Source organism: Notamacropus eugenii, chromosome 1 (assembly GCF_028372415.1).
Source record: "Notamacropus eugenii isolate mMacEug1 chromosome 1, mMacEug1.pri_v2, whole genome shotgun sequence".
Taxonomy (NCBI): Eukaryota; Metazoa; Chordata; class Mammalia; order Diprotodontia; family Macropodidae; genus Notamacropus; species Notamacropus eugenii.
In genome coordinates this window covers 485,750,391-485,764,206 of record NC_092872.1, presented here as the reverse complement: position 1 = coordinate 485,764,206, position 13,816 = coordinate 485,750,391, and the positions used below count along the sequence as shown (strand labels likewise).

Sequence of the window (13,816 nt, the reverse complement as noted above, 5' to 3'; positions counted from 1 at the left end):
TTTTACAGATAAGGAAACTGAGGCTCAGAAAGGCTTCCCCTTGTCACATGACTAAGTGTTGAAACCAGAATTTGAACTGCCTTAGATGCCACTGCTCTTTCTATCACACTATGCTGACAAAGTATTGAATGACTGAGTAGATTTATTGAATGGCTATAATTATATTGGGGCATTTGGGTGAACCTCCTCATCTCAGGATTCTTGGACTCACCTCTAAGTCCTCCTGCTCTTTCTAGTTACTTAAATATTTATATGCCCAGGATATATATTTGGGAATCTATTTATACAGAATTCCAATATTCTATCCTGTCTACAAATAGCCTAGAAATTGTCCTTTCTCTCAAAATGGAATTCTTGGCGTGTGTATGTATCTGTTCCACTTTTTAGTTTTATAAAATTTCCTGTTTTCATATCCTAAGTGGGGAGAGAGGGGCAGCAGTAGAAAAAAGCAGAGGCAGCTGGTTCCTAGTCCTGGCTGTGCTATTTGTAACCCCAGCGACCTTGAGCAAGTCATTTCATCTCTCTGAGCTTCAGTTTCCCCACCCACAAAAAAAAGGGTATTGGATGAGATGATCCCTAAAGTTTCTTCCTACTTGAAATCTCTAATTCTATGAACTTGATCAAGATCATCTTCATGAATTAACTGAAAAATTCATTGATCTTCGTACTATATCAAACATTAATAACACAGTACAAGAGGGCATATAAGCTCTCTTGATGGCCAAGGAACTTTTTTTCACCTTCATTGCCCTTGGCTTCTGGGATTTTTCCAGTTTCATACTCTTTAATTGACTGCTCTTGAATCAGTCTCACACTCAAGGGGCTCTAGACCAAAGATTCCCTAGGGAACCTTCCCTCAACATGGTACACTATGGCCATATGCATGGACTAACCATAGCACCCTCTTTTGAAAATGCCCTCTTTTGAGTAAAACGCTTTCAGAAAAACCCAGGAAGACATATGTGAACCGATGCAAAGCAAAGTCAACAAAACCAGGACAACATTGTACATAGTGACAGCAACATTGTACAACGGTCAACTATGAAGGACTTGGCTATTTTCAAAGATCCAAGATAATAAATTCTTAAAGACCTATGACAAAAAATGCTATCCATCCCCAGAGAAAGAGCTGATGGAATCTGTGTGCAAATTGAAGCATACTGTTATTTTACTTTCTTTATTTTTCTTGGGGTTTTTTTTTACTGTTTTCTTTCACAACATGACTAATACGGAAATATGTTTTGCATGACTGCACATGTATAACCTTTATCAAATTGCCTTCTCTATGAGGGGGGAGGGTGGGAAGGTAGTAGAGATTTTGGAACTCAAGATTGTAAAAAACACAGGTTAAAATTGTTTTTACTTGTAATTGGAAAAAATAAAACATTAAAATTTTTTTAAAAAGAAAATGTCATAAGAGCTTGTGTGACCACATTATCTCTATTGCACCCTTCATCAATACACATGCAAGCTTACACGCAAATCCTACTGGACAGATAACAAAACAGAGGCTAGATTACAGTTTACTATGCTATTACTCCTGAGCTTTCCCCCACAGCTAGGATTTTAATTACTCCCCAATAAAGCCTTCATTCCAACCAGACCAACCTCTCCCCTATTCTCTGCAACATGCCTGCCTGATTTATTCCAATCTTAGTGCCTTCACAGTGTCCCCCTTGCCTGAAATGATCTGAATTCTTATTTTTTTGTTGTTTTTATTTTGAACTGAACCCATGATTTCATTGCTATAGGAAACTCTTGGGTGAGGAATGTCCTCTACCAAAGTGGACCAGCACCTACATTGTAACTCAGTATCTTAGAGAGTTGCCCAACACAATGACAGGCTAAGTAACTTATCCAGCATCATACTGCCAGTATGTGTCAGAGTGGGATCTGAACCCAATTCTTCCCAAGTTCAAGACTCCCTCTTCATTCATTACACCACACTATCTCTCTCAATCTTGTTATCCCAGAAGAATCAACATTGGGCATTTGACCCAAAGGGAAATGGAGAAATGCACAGTGGGCAGAAGTATGTCATAGCATGTTACCAGCAATAATTTGTGTATAAGATGCAATGTATCATAAGTGATGACTGGAAAAGAAGTGGAAAAAGGGTTAGGGATGACAGTTGCCTTCCCAGGTATCCACAAAATCTTAGAAGTGCCAAAAGATGTCCAGTGTGTTGAATGAGTTTTTACTAAGGAAGTATGGAAAGATCTGGATAAGAGGTTGAGATCTGCATAGAGAGAAGATCACTGAGATCACCACTGAGATCCCGGATCCACCAAAGATTTGAAGTGCTATCATGATTATTGTTATTTATTATTATTGTTATTGGATCTGAAGCTCCCATGTTTCCCTGTTCCCCTCCCTCTTTCCCTATAGCCAAAGATAACAGCCAAATGAGCTTACTTACCCAAGTGGGCATTCCCTTTCCTGTAATTCCCTGTCACATGGGTGCAGCTGCTGCCATCACCCTGACAAACCCCACACTTGTCCAGAGTGTGGGTAGAGAAGAGGATCCCATCACATCCAATAGGCTGGAAAAAGTTACAGAAAAGAGCATTGATGTGCAGGCCCAGAGATGGGATCAGGGCTAATTTCCTGAATGTTACTGACAGTATTTTTGCTATAATGTTTAACAACCTCACATTTTCCAGACACGCAAACCCCTCGGAAGTCGATGAATTTGCAGGAAGTCCCATCACGAGCTGGTACCATAAGCTGCCGTTGACCATCCACGGTTGTGCAATGCAAGTCACAGGGCTTGCTTGAGATGTGCACATAGTCATCTGGTGGGAAAAGAGAGCAAGAAAGACACTCACAGGATCAGTGGGAAGAGCATGTCCATCACTAGCCATGTATGAGATTGGGAGAGGGAGCAAGGAGAATAGGAGAGAGAAAGAAGCTTCCCCAGAAAGGTCAATGGCCCTTGCAGGTCCTCCAAAGGACCACAGTCCATGGGACCACAGCTCCAGGGACATCAGCAACCTCTACTAGGTAACATTTTCCTTGAGAGAGAGAATCAGGAGGATGGGGGATAGGGGTAGATAGAAGAACAAACCAAACTGACAGAATCACACTCAGTGGTCTTCTTGGTGAATTACCTATAGTTTCAGATCCCAAGCTGAATTCCCCACCTTCCACACCCCTAACACACACCCAAAGAACACACTTATAACATCACATTGAATAGTCTGTCCCCTACTCTACAACTTACAAAGTACTTCCATATTCATTATGTTATTTAACCCTCACAACAGCCCCATGCCTTCCAAGAATTAGACACTACAGGGTTAGACACGCTTCTCCATTTTACAAATGAAGGAACTGAGGCCCAGTAAGGAGAAATGACTTGCCCATGGTCATGCAACTATTAAGTGGCAGAGCAAGGATTAGAACCCATATCTCCAGGCTCAATATCCAATGTTCCTGCCACCACTATGGACTACCCACATCTACATTCATCCTTCTGTCGGTCACTATGTGTTCAGGAAAATTACTTTAACATCAGCCTAAGTAACACATAACAAGGAAGGAAAATCACCCCAAGCCTTCCCTAAAAACATAACAAGCACTAATCATCATAGTATGAATTCCAAAACCAAATCTAGTTTAATTACAAAGCTTTTCCTTCTATTTTCCATTCCCCTGGGTCCCTTCCCTCAATTCCACATCAACTGGCACAGGCAAATGAGAGCTGGGAAGCAGCGTTATTAAAACAGATGTAAGACTCAATGATGGGATGACACTGGACAGGAATTCAGGAAACTTAGGTTTTGAATCGGAATCTGCCACTAACTCTGTTGCAGGGCCCTGGGCAAAACCCTTGAGTCTCTGGGCATCAGCTCCTTCATCATAAAGCAGAAGTCATAGATCATAGGAATCCTTGCTAGAATTAGCAAGGATGTCAAGGCCATCTGGGGTCCATGAATTTGGAGATCTTTAAATATTTTGATAACTAATTTTCAATATAATTGGATTTTTTTGTGATACTGTGCATTTTTTGTATTTAAAAACATTTTCCTGAGAAGGAATCTATAGGCTTCACCAGAATGACATCAGGGTCTATGACACAAAAACCAATAAGGGTCTCTATCTAATCTGACCCCTTCATTTTACAGATGGGAAATCTGAGGCTCAAGAGGTGGCTTGACTTTCCCAAGGTTTCACAGACTATGGAATCATCAAAAGTGGGATTTAAACCCAGATCATCTTACTCTACAACCAGGGCTCCTTTAATAATCCCTGCCCTTTGGTCATTTTAGGACTATTCAGAAGGTCAAGTAAGAAAATGCATGTGAAAGCTCTTCAAAAAGTATAAATCACTCTCCAGATGCAAAGTAGAAATGCCAACAGCCTAAGCCACACTCTTGCTGTTGGAGATGTGTGTGCCCTAACCATCAATCCACCAAAGATTCCAAATTCCACATTAGCTCCAGTGTGTGGCAGCTTTTTGGCTGAATTCCTGAAGCCCATATTCAATACAGACAAGGAAGAGGCTGTGAGAGGAGCTGACCCATCTCTCTGAAAGAACTGAGGACCTAGTAGCATTGTGAGACAAGGAAACTCTTGTTACCAGGATATAAGGGTTTCCATTGATACGTCCTTCCATTGTACACATGGGAGTTGAAGGATATACACTGCTCCTCCCTGAAGCTTCTTCCATCTGAAGGACACTCCTAAAAGGGAACATGTTAATCACATCCTGGTGAGAATCATTTTTGTTTAGTCATTTTTCAGTTATGTTCAACTCTTCATGACCCCATTTGGGGTTTTCTTAGCACAGATACTGAAGTAGTTTGCCATTTCCTTCTCCAGTTTATTTTACAAATGAGAAAACTGAGACAAACAGGGCTAAGTGATTTGCCCAGGGTCTAGTAACTGTCTGAGGCCAGATTTGAACTCATGAAGATATCTTCCTGACTCCAGGTCTGGCATTCTGTGCACTGGCGCCACCTAGCTGCCCCAGTGACAAAACAGACAAGGACAAAAGGAAGAGAACCCCAAGAAAGCAGGCAGATGAGGCAGCCTTTCTAAAGGCTGATTCTGGTCCTGAAGCTTAGAAGAGATCAGACCAGGTTCGGGAGGCAGAGACAAGGCACAACAAAATTAGTCCTAGATGCGCCTAGTTGAGCAAAGTGATTCACCTTGGGCAAGGTGAATAGAGCCCTGAGCTTGAAAAGTCAGAAAGACCTGAGTTCAAATCCAGTTTCAGATATTTACTATCTGTGTGATTCTGGGCAGGTTGCTTAACCTCTGTCTGCCTCAGTTTCCTTGACTGGAAATAGGAATAATAATAGCACCCACTTCCCTGAATTGTTGTAAGAATCAAATGAGATGATGTTTGTACCTGGCACATAGTTGGTGCTTAATAAATGTGTGTTTCCTTCCCTCTTTAAAATGAGGGTCTTGAAATTAAATCATCTCTAAGGTCACTTCCAACTCTGATACTCTATGTTCTAAGTTCCCCTCAAGCTTGGACATATGTTCTAATGCCCACTCCAGCCCTGGCATTCTGTGCTTGTTGGCACGATGCCACAACCACTGGTCAATTCAGTGGAGAACGAGTCACACACACACACACGCACGCACGCACACACGCACTCCCCATTTCCTCCTTGGATTAGCATTGTTAAAGACTACTTAAAATGAAGACTTTCTTCCACAAGCACATTCTGGGAATCTCCAAACCAAGACCCTAGGGCTTCTGAGACAGATACCGTATCACCAACGACTCTAACAACGATAATAATAATAACAGCTTATATTTATACAGTGCTGTAAGGTTTGCAAGCACTTTATATACGTGCTAGATGGATTTTCTGATCCCTCACCAACCTTTATGAAGTATGCACTATCATTACTCTCATTTTACAGATGAGAAAACTGAGTCTGGGAGGGATTTACCCAGAGCCACATAGCTGGTAAATGCCTGTGACAGAATTCAAACTCATCACTTCCCTTCTTTTGCTCCTCCTCCCAAACCCCCAAGGCCCAGGTGAAACCCTACTCCATTTTAGAATCACAGAATCTCAAAAAGAGAAGGAAAAGGCCTTACTAATTTCTCTGACTGCTGCATCCCTCTCTGTCCTCTCTCTCCTTTGAACGTCATTCCACCTATGACTTACTGAACCTTATGATGCACAGTCTCATTTTCTACCTGTCTCTTCTACTAGGCAGTAAGCTTCTTGAGGGCTTTTAGGAAGCCTTGAGTAAAGGCTTGCATGGAACTGACTGGGGTCTCTTCCTTTTGTCGTTTTCTGCTTTTGTCACTGGGGCAGCTAAGTGGCAATATAGTGCACAGAGTGCCAGACCTGGAGTCAGGAAGATATCTTCATGAGTTCAAATCTGGCCTCAGACAGTTACTAGACCCTGGGCAAATCACTTATTTTTCTCCCTGTCTTTAAAGGAGTCAGAAGAAAAGCAGGGACCTAAGCCTCAAGACAATCCCCTATGACTTGGCCTAGGCCTGCTCTATCCCCAGAGAGCTCAGCCAAGGGTGGGGACGGGGTTAGGTAAGGCAGAAACCTGCCCACTCCTACCTGTACTTTGCATAGCTGGTGCCTCTTGGAGGTGCCTGTGCAGGTCTTGTTCCCAAGTCCTGAGACGGACTTCCTCCTAAACGGAGAAGCAAAATTGTAGGTGTCACAAGGCTTCTCACCAATGGCTTTATAAGGATGTGTGAGTCATGAATCCATTTTGGAAGCCGCCATTGTTCCCATTCCAATTGCTTACGGATGTTTCCACCTTGCCAAAATGACCTCCCCTGCTGGACCAGAATGAACACTTCTATTCCCCTACTCCCTAAAAGTGAGCTTCCTGTTCTGGTTTGTCCCCATGGCCTGACCTCCTGAGGAAAAGTCTGGCTGGCTCAGAAGAGACCATTGTACCATCAATCTTAAGCTATTTGACTCCTCAGGTCAAATTCAGGCAGCTGTCTAGAACTAGATCAGTCAATAAGAGGCAAGGATAGAACTCTGCTGACCAAAAAGACAGGAGTCATGGACATAAATTCCTGCCATAATGTTGCCTCTACTGTAACCAAGGCAAAGCTATGGGACTGTTTATGCCCCTTCCACACACATACACCCTTAGACATCCACCCACAGAAGGACGGAAGTTTCTTGGGGCAGAGATGCTTTCATTTGGGCCTTTGTATCCCTAGCTCCTAAGGAAGTACCCAGTGCATAGTAAATGTTGATAACTACTGGTAGAATGGTATTGAACTGAATTCTCTTTCCTGTTCTGGGCTGCCATGGACAGTCATTTAAATCCAGCTCTACCAGGACAGGAGCCCCAAAGGGTGACATGTTCTGCGCCTCCCACAGGTCAACTGCTGGTTGAAAAGAGTGTGTTGAAAACCACTTCATGGGCCAAGCAGAAGTGCACCCCCCCCCGCCCCAAGCCTCACATGAGGAACTAAAGCACTTATTTTCCTTCGCTCCAGAGCCCAAACTCCCTCCACCCTTTCAACCCCTACCTCTGCCGAAGACAGTGTCTTTCCTGAGACTTCACTCCTCCACCACAAGTTCTGGTGCAAGCTGTCCACTTGGTCCACTCTCCCCACCAGTAAGCCGTGGCGTCTGCTCCTTCTTCTAAGCTATTCGAGGTCTGGGCATTACCCTGTGCAAGAGTCCCCCGCACCCACCACGCCCCCAACAAGTCTGCTGTCAGGAGAGAAAGACTCATAGACACAGCAGAAGGTCAAGCAAACAATTCTGCCTGTCTGTTCTCAGCAGATGTCCCTCACCCCTGTGCATCCTAAGCCTCTGAGATAAAAAGGCAGGCTCCCTTCTGATCTACAGTCAGGCACAATGCTCTTTTAAGTTGCAACTCAGTGGAAATCCAGACCAAAGACATAAAACACTGTCAGCCTCCTCAGAACACCCTAGATCTTGACATGACTTCTCACCCAGACTCGAAATGCTCTGATTCTCACTGAGAAAGTCCAGGGCCTGCTTTGAAGAGACCTGTACCTGTGACCTGAAACATTCTGGGATTCCCCAGCCACCCCACTCTTCCCCAGGTCACACCAGCCCCACTACCCACCCCCAACCTACCTCCTCAGACACTTAATGCAAAACCTCAAGCCAAGTTAAACCCTCATCCACTAAGAGCCACTAATGTAAGGAACGGGGTGGAGACTGATGTTGCTGCAGGGAATTAAAGACTTGGCAGCAGAAAGGCAACAATGGTCTGGTTACTATTACCTGGCAGAGAATATTAACCATGACATGAATGAGCCTAAGAAATGAAGGGGGGAGCTGATGGTCAGTTTAAGGGTGAACACTTCCTCATTATGGGGTCACTGGAAACATCTCACGCCCAGAGAGGCTGCAAGTCATTTGTGCTGTATATTTAATCATTCTAGACCCTGTTCTAACAAGAGAGAATGGAATCTCAGTTCTGTTGGACAGATTTCTGCCCAGGAATGAATTCTCTTCATACATATCCTGACTGGTTCCAACACCACCATTTGAAAAATAGAAAGTTCAGCCAATCAACCCATTGTTTGGTCTAACAATGAATTTGACTGATTTTTCCACCCAATTGACTTATCTGGGGACTTGACTGTATAGTAGAGGCAGGCCTGAACAATTTTGAGCTGGTTGGCACTGATCATATAGTCTAGCCCCCTTCGTGTTAGAGAAAATGAAGCCTAAAGGGTACCAAGTCACAGGCCTAATGAACCATGGCTCAACCCAGATCATCTGAGGATAAAATCCTGTGCCTTTTGTACCACACCATACAGGTTGTGGCTGTACCTAGATCCATCCCTCACTCCCAACTACCATTTCACTGCCAGAGGGCTAGATCTCAGAGGAACACATAACCCTTACCAAAACCATGAACCCTGAAAAGTCAGTGAAATCAGTGAAAAAGTCAGTGGGTCAATCGAATATCTGGAAGATTAGCCAAAGGTTTTATCTGTTTGTTTTGTTTTTAACTGAGTAGACCCAATGCCTTAGAGTCAGGGGTGTGACCTTTGCATCTTGCAAAGATATCTCCTCTGCCTGATGACTTCCAAAGGTTGGGGGCTTCAAAGAGCAATGTGGGAAGCTTTTCTGCTCACCTTAGCAAAAACGAGCATGACATTCCCAGCCACCAGCACCACAGCCAGTAGACCCTTCAATGGAGACCAGGTCAAGAAGCCCCAACCTGAATGACGCCATCCAGCATCCATCCTAGAGAGAACAAGACCAACATTATGCTAAATAAAATGCTATTTGCTTATGTTCTCCACTGACCAGGGATGCACAAGGGAAGAGAAAACACAAGGCTGAGCTCCCTACCCTAAGATAGAAGATGCCTTGAGCTGCAATCGGAATAATCATCCAGACATTTGAATCAAAAGGGCTAAGTCTTGTTTATCTGTCCCCATTCCCTACCAAACCAACCTACTATAAACAGAGTTGATGACTTAGGAAAAACACAATCATATGGAATCATCTCTCCTCCCCTCCCTTCCTCAAAGAACCAATTATGAGGCAAAGAGGGCGTGGGGAGGGGGGCACAGAGGGAGAAAAGCCAAATATCTAAAGGTTGGATTGTACACAGTCTGATGAACTGAGCCTCAATCGTCCCAAAAAGCTGGTTCCCAGCCTGTGAATGACTTTCATTATGCCCATCCCAGTAGGGCAGGAGGTTTCCAGACAAGGAGCCGGCTCATTTTCCCAGGTTTCATTTCAACTTGAAAGTGGCCAGTTGCTGGGTGAGAGAAAAGCCTACCCCAGGACACAAAGACCTCAAGACAGTGCTAACCCGCACCATTTCCTCTCCTCCTTTTTCACAAGCCAGGCTCTCAGCTACCCACCCTGGCCCCAGCAGGTGGGGGAAATTTATTTCACAGTGGCAGAGAAATGTTGAGCCTCTTGGGAAGAAGGAGGTGGAAGTGGTTTTCCTCCCTATCCAATGCTGTATCTCTGAGCAAATAGCCATGAAGGGTACTTTCGGGCAATCCAGGAGAGGAAAGGGCAGAGAGGACCTCTCTGGTCCTGAGAGTTGACACTGTCCAAATCACCCAGCCCAGAACAGTATAGGATTTAAAGATGAAAGAGATCCTAGAGGTCATCTCATTCAATCTCCTCATTTTCCATGTGAGGAAATGGAAACCCAATGAGGCACAGTGACTTGCCCAAGGTCATATTGGTAATAGGTAGCAGAGCTAGTATTCGAATCCAGGTCCTCAGGCTTTAAATCCAATGCTCTTTCTACTGTACCCAATTGGTTCCCTATCTTCCCAGTTAAATTGTAATAGTCTTGTGCAATAGAAACCCTCAGGATTTCCAATGCCAACCTCATTGCACCCCACAAGCCACTTCACAACTCCAGAGAAGGCTCCCCAAACATCTCTGGAGAAGTTTCTGAATCCTTGGGACTCCCCCCACTCTTCCCCCAAGCTGCCCACCACATCTGGTAAGCCTCCTCCACCCAGGGCAGCATCTGCACATACCCCCATCCTTCCTTGCCCCAAAATCTGGTCTCCAGGCCACTGGACTCATTGCCTAATTGGAGCCCAGTGCTCCTGGCTGGCTGTCCTGGAGACAGGTGCCGGAGACGGGGCTTACACTTGGTTTTCATTAAGGCTTCCAGACGCCGCTGGCCTTCAGCCAGAGAATGGCTCGCTCTGGATCCATCCCTCTTTGGGGTCCAAAAAAACCAACCAGAAATGTTTCAAATGAAAGTGAAAGCCACAAATCTACGAACCCTGGGGCCCCCACCGGCTCCTGGTGGCAGCGGGGGAGGGGAGGCACCTTAGCATACAGTTCTGAAAGTTATTTTGGTCCTTATCCTCCCCCCCCCCCCCATTCCCCTCTTGGCCTGAGCCTAATGCCTAGAGTTATATAACTGCCTTCAAACACACACACACACACACACACACACACACACACACACACACACACACACACACACACACACACACACACACACACACACACTATGGTTTCTGATTCTGCATTTCCTCCAAAATGGGGGCTGGGAGGACAGTTCTCCCCCAATCTCACCTACCACCCCAAGATCCACGCTAAGGAGTACCCTCTGCTTATGTCCTATTGCTGGGGGAGGGTTTCCTGGACTTTTTTTTTTTTGAGAGAAGTTAGGGTGAGGGTGAGTTTCTTTAGGAGAAATCCAAATGTGTGTTTCTCAATGAGAAGAGGGAAAGCTGGTAGGGGTAGGGGGAGCTTGGGGAATAGGGGGAGATAGGGGAGAAGAGAGAAATAAACCATACCTGGCCCAAAGGCAAAGTGTCAGCAGGTTAGCAGGGGGGGGAAGAGGCAGGAGATGTTCCAGACACCAGGTGCGAGCTTGTGTATGTGGGGGGAGAAGGGACTGAAAGAGGCAGCAGAAGCAATAAGAATTGTCCTCTCTCTCTCTCTCTCTCTCTCTCTCTCTCTCTCTCTCTCTCTCTCTCTCTCTCTCTCTCTCTCTCACCTCCTTCCTCCTTCTCTCCCTCCCTCCCTCTCCCACTTCAATGGGCGTCCAAGAGAGTGGGGGTTTCCAGAGAAAGGCATTCAGCCCCAGTGGCTCTCTCGCTGTGTTTCCCTGCCTTTATAGCTGTCAGACAGACTGGGAGGAACTCACACTTCTCACCCTGCTGCTCCCCCCCCACCTCCGCCTGGCTCACGCTTTAACCCACTCTGCGCCTCTGGACCAGGGCCAGCCACAGCTGCCTGCTGACTAGAGTAGCCAAGAAGACAGAGAGGAGAGGAACATATGTATCTGTGTCTCCCCGTATTCTCCTCCAATCTCATACCCCCCTCAAAATCTCAGGCTCACCAGAGACCTGGGGAAGGGGGAGGAGAGGGAATAAGGATCATATAATTACAGAATATCTGCACTGTAAGAGAAAAGACTCTAGAGATCTAGTGCAATCCCATCATTTTGTAGATGGAAAAAATGAGACCAAGACAAGGAGAATGATTGATCCAAGGTCACACAGCAAGCTAGTGACACAGTAAAGACCAGAACCAAGTCTCTCCATTGTTCTATCTACTACCACATATGGCCTCCCTTGTGAATGAACCTCAGACTCAGTCCTCTGGGGAAAGGGGATTTGTGTCTGGTCAGGTCACTGGCAGGCATGAGAAGGAAAGGCTAGGAATGGGGAAAGCACCTCATGAAGAGGAATGAGGGATACATAGATAAGGCCTCTGGGTGGTCATGGGAGAATTTGTAAGTTTCCTAGAGGGTTGACAAGAAAGATTCTGGGCAGGCAGCAAATAAAGTATTTGAATAAATGGGGAGGATCAAGGAACCTCCCCCTAGGTCCTCAGGGCTAGTGGGCAAGAGTAAGTGATAGAAGAAGTGAGGGTACTGCCCTGCACCCCAGTGACAGAGGGAAAGAGGCCAGATGAGGACTTCTGGGTGCAGGACAGATGTTTTCAAGGCAGCCAGTCCAGACTCTTATTACCCAGGGCTGAGGTGGGGGCAGGGGAGAGATTAGGAATTCTCTGCAGATGTTTAGCACCAACTTGGCCCTGGATGAGGCAGTGCTGGGCTCACGCCAGACGGGCAGCCCCTGGACAGTCTAGTCTTCGATGCCAGCTCTTTGTTATTCGTCTCTGAGTCAGACTTTATAAAACACACACACTTTCACGGTGAGTTTGTGCTGAGGAGCAAGGCTGGCTTAAAAGCCCCCAGGAGACTGGATTCCATTCTTAATGATCTCTAATTCCTCCCCCCACCCCAACCCCAGGGAGCTAGTTCACTGCTCAAGCACCTTGGCTTCCCTACCAGACAATCCAAGACTTATCCAGATGCAGGTGAAGAAGTCCTCCCAAGATCATTTAATCCATCCACTAGCTGCCACACAAGGGATCACCTAAGCTAGCCTCCTTCAAATACTCCCCCCAATCTGATGCCATCATCTACCACTTTGCAAACCTTCAAGCATCACAGAAATGAATTAGTATTATTGTCATCATCATTAATTATTCTATCATTAAACAGTTTGTGCTTTAGGGATGATCTGCCTGGTGTCACTCCTGGGGGAAGAATTTTGGGAAATTCTGGAGTCAGGAGAGAGAAGCACAGAGATCCTAGGATTTAAAACTGAAAGTATTCTTTGTTCAGTTGTGTCCAACTCTTTGTGACCCTGTAGACCACAGCAGCTATTGACTCTCCATGAGGTTTTCTTGGCAATGAGAATGGAGTCGTCTGCTATTTCCTTCTCCAGTGAATTAAGGAAAACAGAGGTTAAGTGACTTGCCCAAGGTCACACAGCTTGTAAGTGTTTGAGGTCAGATTTGAACTCAGGTCTGTCCTGACTTCAGGCCCAGGGCTCTATCCACTGAGCCATCTAGATGCCTCATAAAGAGAGTATCCCTAGAGATCACCTATTCCAAGCCCCTCATTTTATGAGAAAACTGAGGTTCAAACCCATGTCATCTGGCTGCAAATATTGTACTCTTCCCACAAGATCAAATGTTTAAGCTTGGTGGGAATTCCTTTTTATATTTCTGCTACCCATCTCATCCACTCTTTATTTGGGGTCATTTGGGATGAGAACAACCAAAGGGCATCAGCTTCCCCCCACTGTCCTCTCCCTGTAGTAGCGCCAGTCAGAGCCCTGCATAACACCCCTGGCCCAGAGCCCCACATCTATTTTTGACTTAGAGATCCACAGCTCCCCCACGTGTTTAGTGACTAATGTATTCCCTTGGGTGGTGCCTCAAAGCTGACCAACTAAAACATCACCAGTCTACTCTACCCTTCAGCAGAGGACAGAATCTGGGGACCAGACCTGAGAACCAGACCTTGAGCCTCACCTTCCCAGTCCCAGATGAAGTTACCTTGCTGTGTGATACTC

General features: G+C 45.5%; 1 protein-coding gene across 4 annotated transcripts in view; it reads right to left on the bottom strand.

Moving 5' to 3' along the window:
- Positions 1-11,528, bottom strand: part of ADAMTSL2 (ADAMTS like 2) — a 48,604-nt gene extending 37,076 nt beyond the window's left edge. For 2 of the 4 annotated variants that reach the window (XM_072632867.1, XM_072632869.1), the window contains exons 1-7: positions 11,440-11,528; positions 9,080-9,191; positions 7,487-7,629; positions 6,549-6,624; positions 4,583-4,685; positions 2,650-2,795; positions 2,420-2,543 (exon numbers count right to left, since the gene is read on the bottom strand). In XM_072632867.1, the coding sequence (XP_072488968.1) occupies positions 2,420-2,543; positions 2,650-2,795; positions 4,583-4,685; positions 6,549-6,624; positions 7,487-7,629; positions 9,080-9,191; positions 11,440-11,519 (784 nt within the window). In that variant the 5' untranslated portion in view covers positions 11,520-11,528. Of the gene's footprint in view, positions 1-2,419; positions 2,544-2,649; positions 2,796-4,582; positions 4,686-6,548; positions 6,625-7,486; positions 7,630-9,079; positions 9,192-11,236; positions 11,338-11,439 lie in introns of all 4 variants that reach the window. The other 2 variants (XM_072632870.1, XM_072632871.1) reach the window with 2 other exon arrangements.
- Between the last annotated feature and the right edge of the window lie 2,288 nt (positions 11,529-13,816).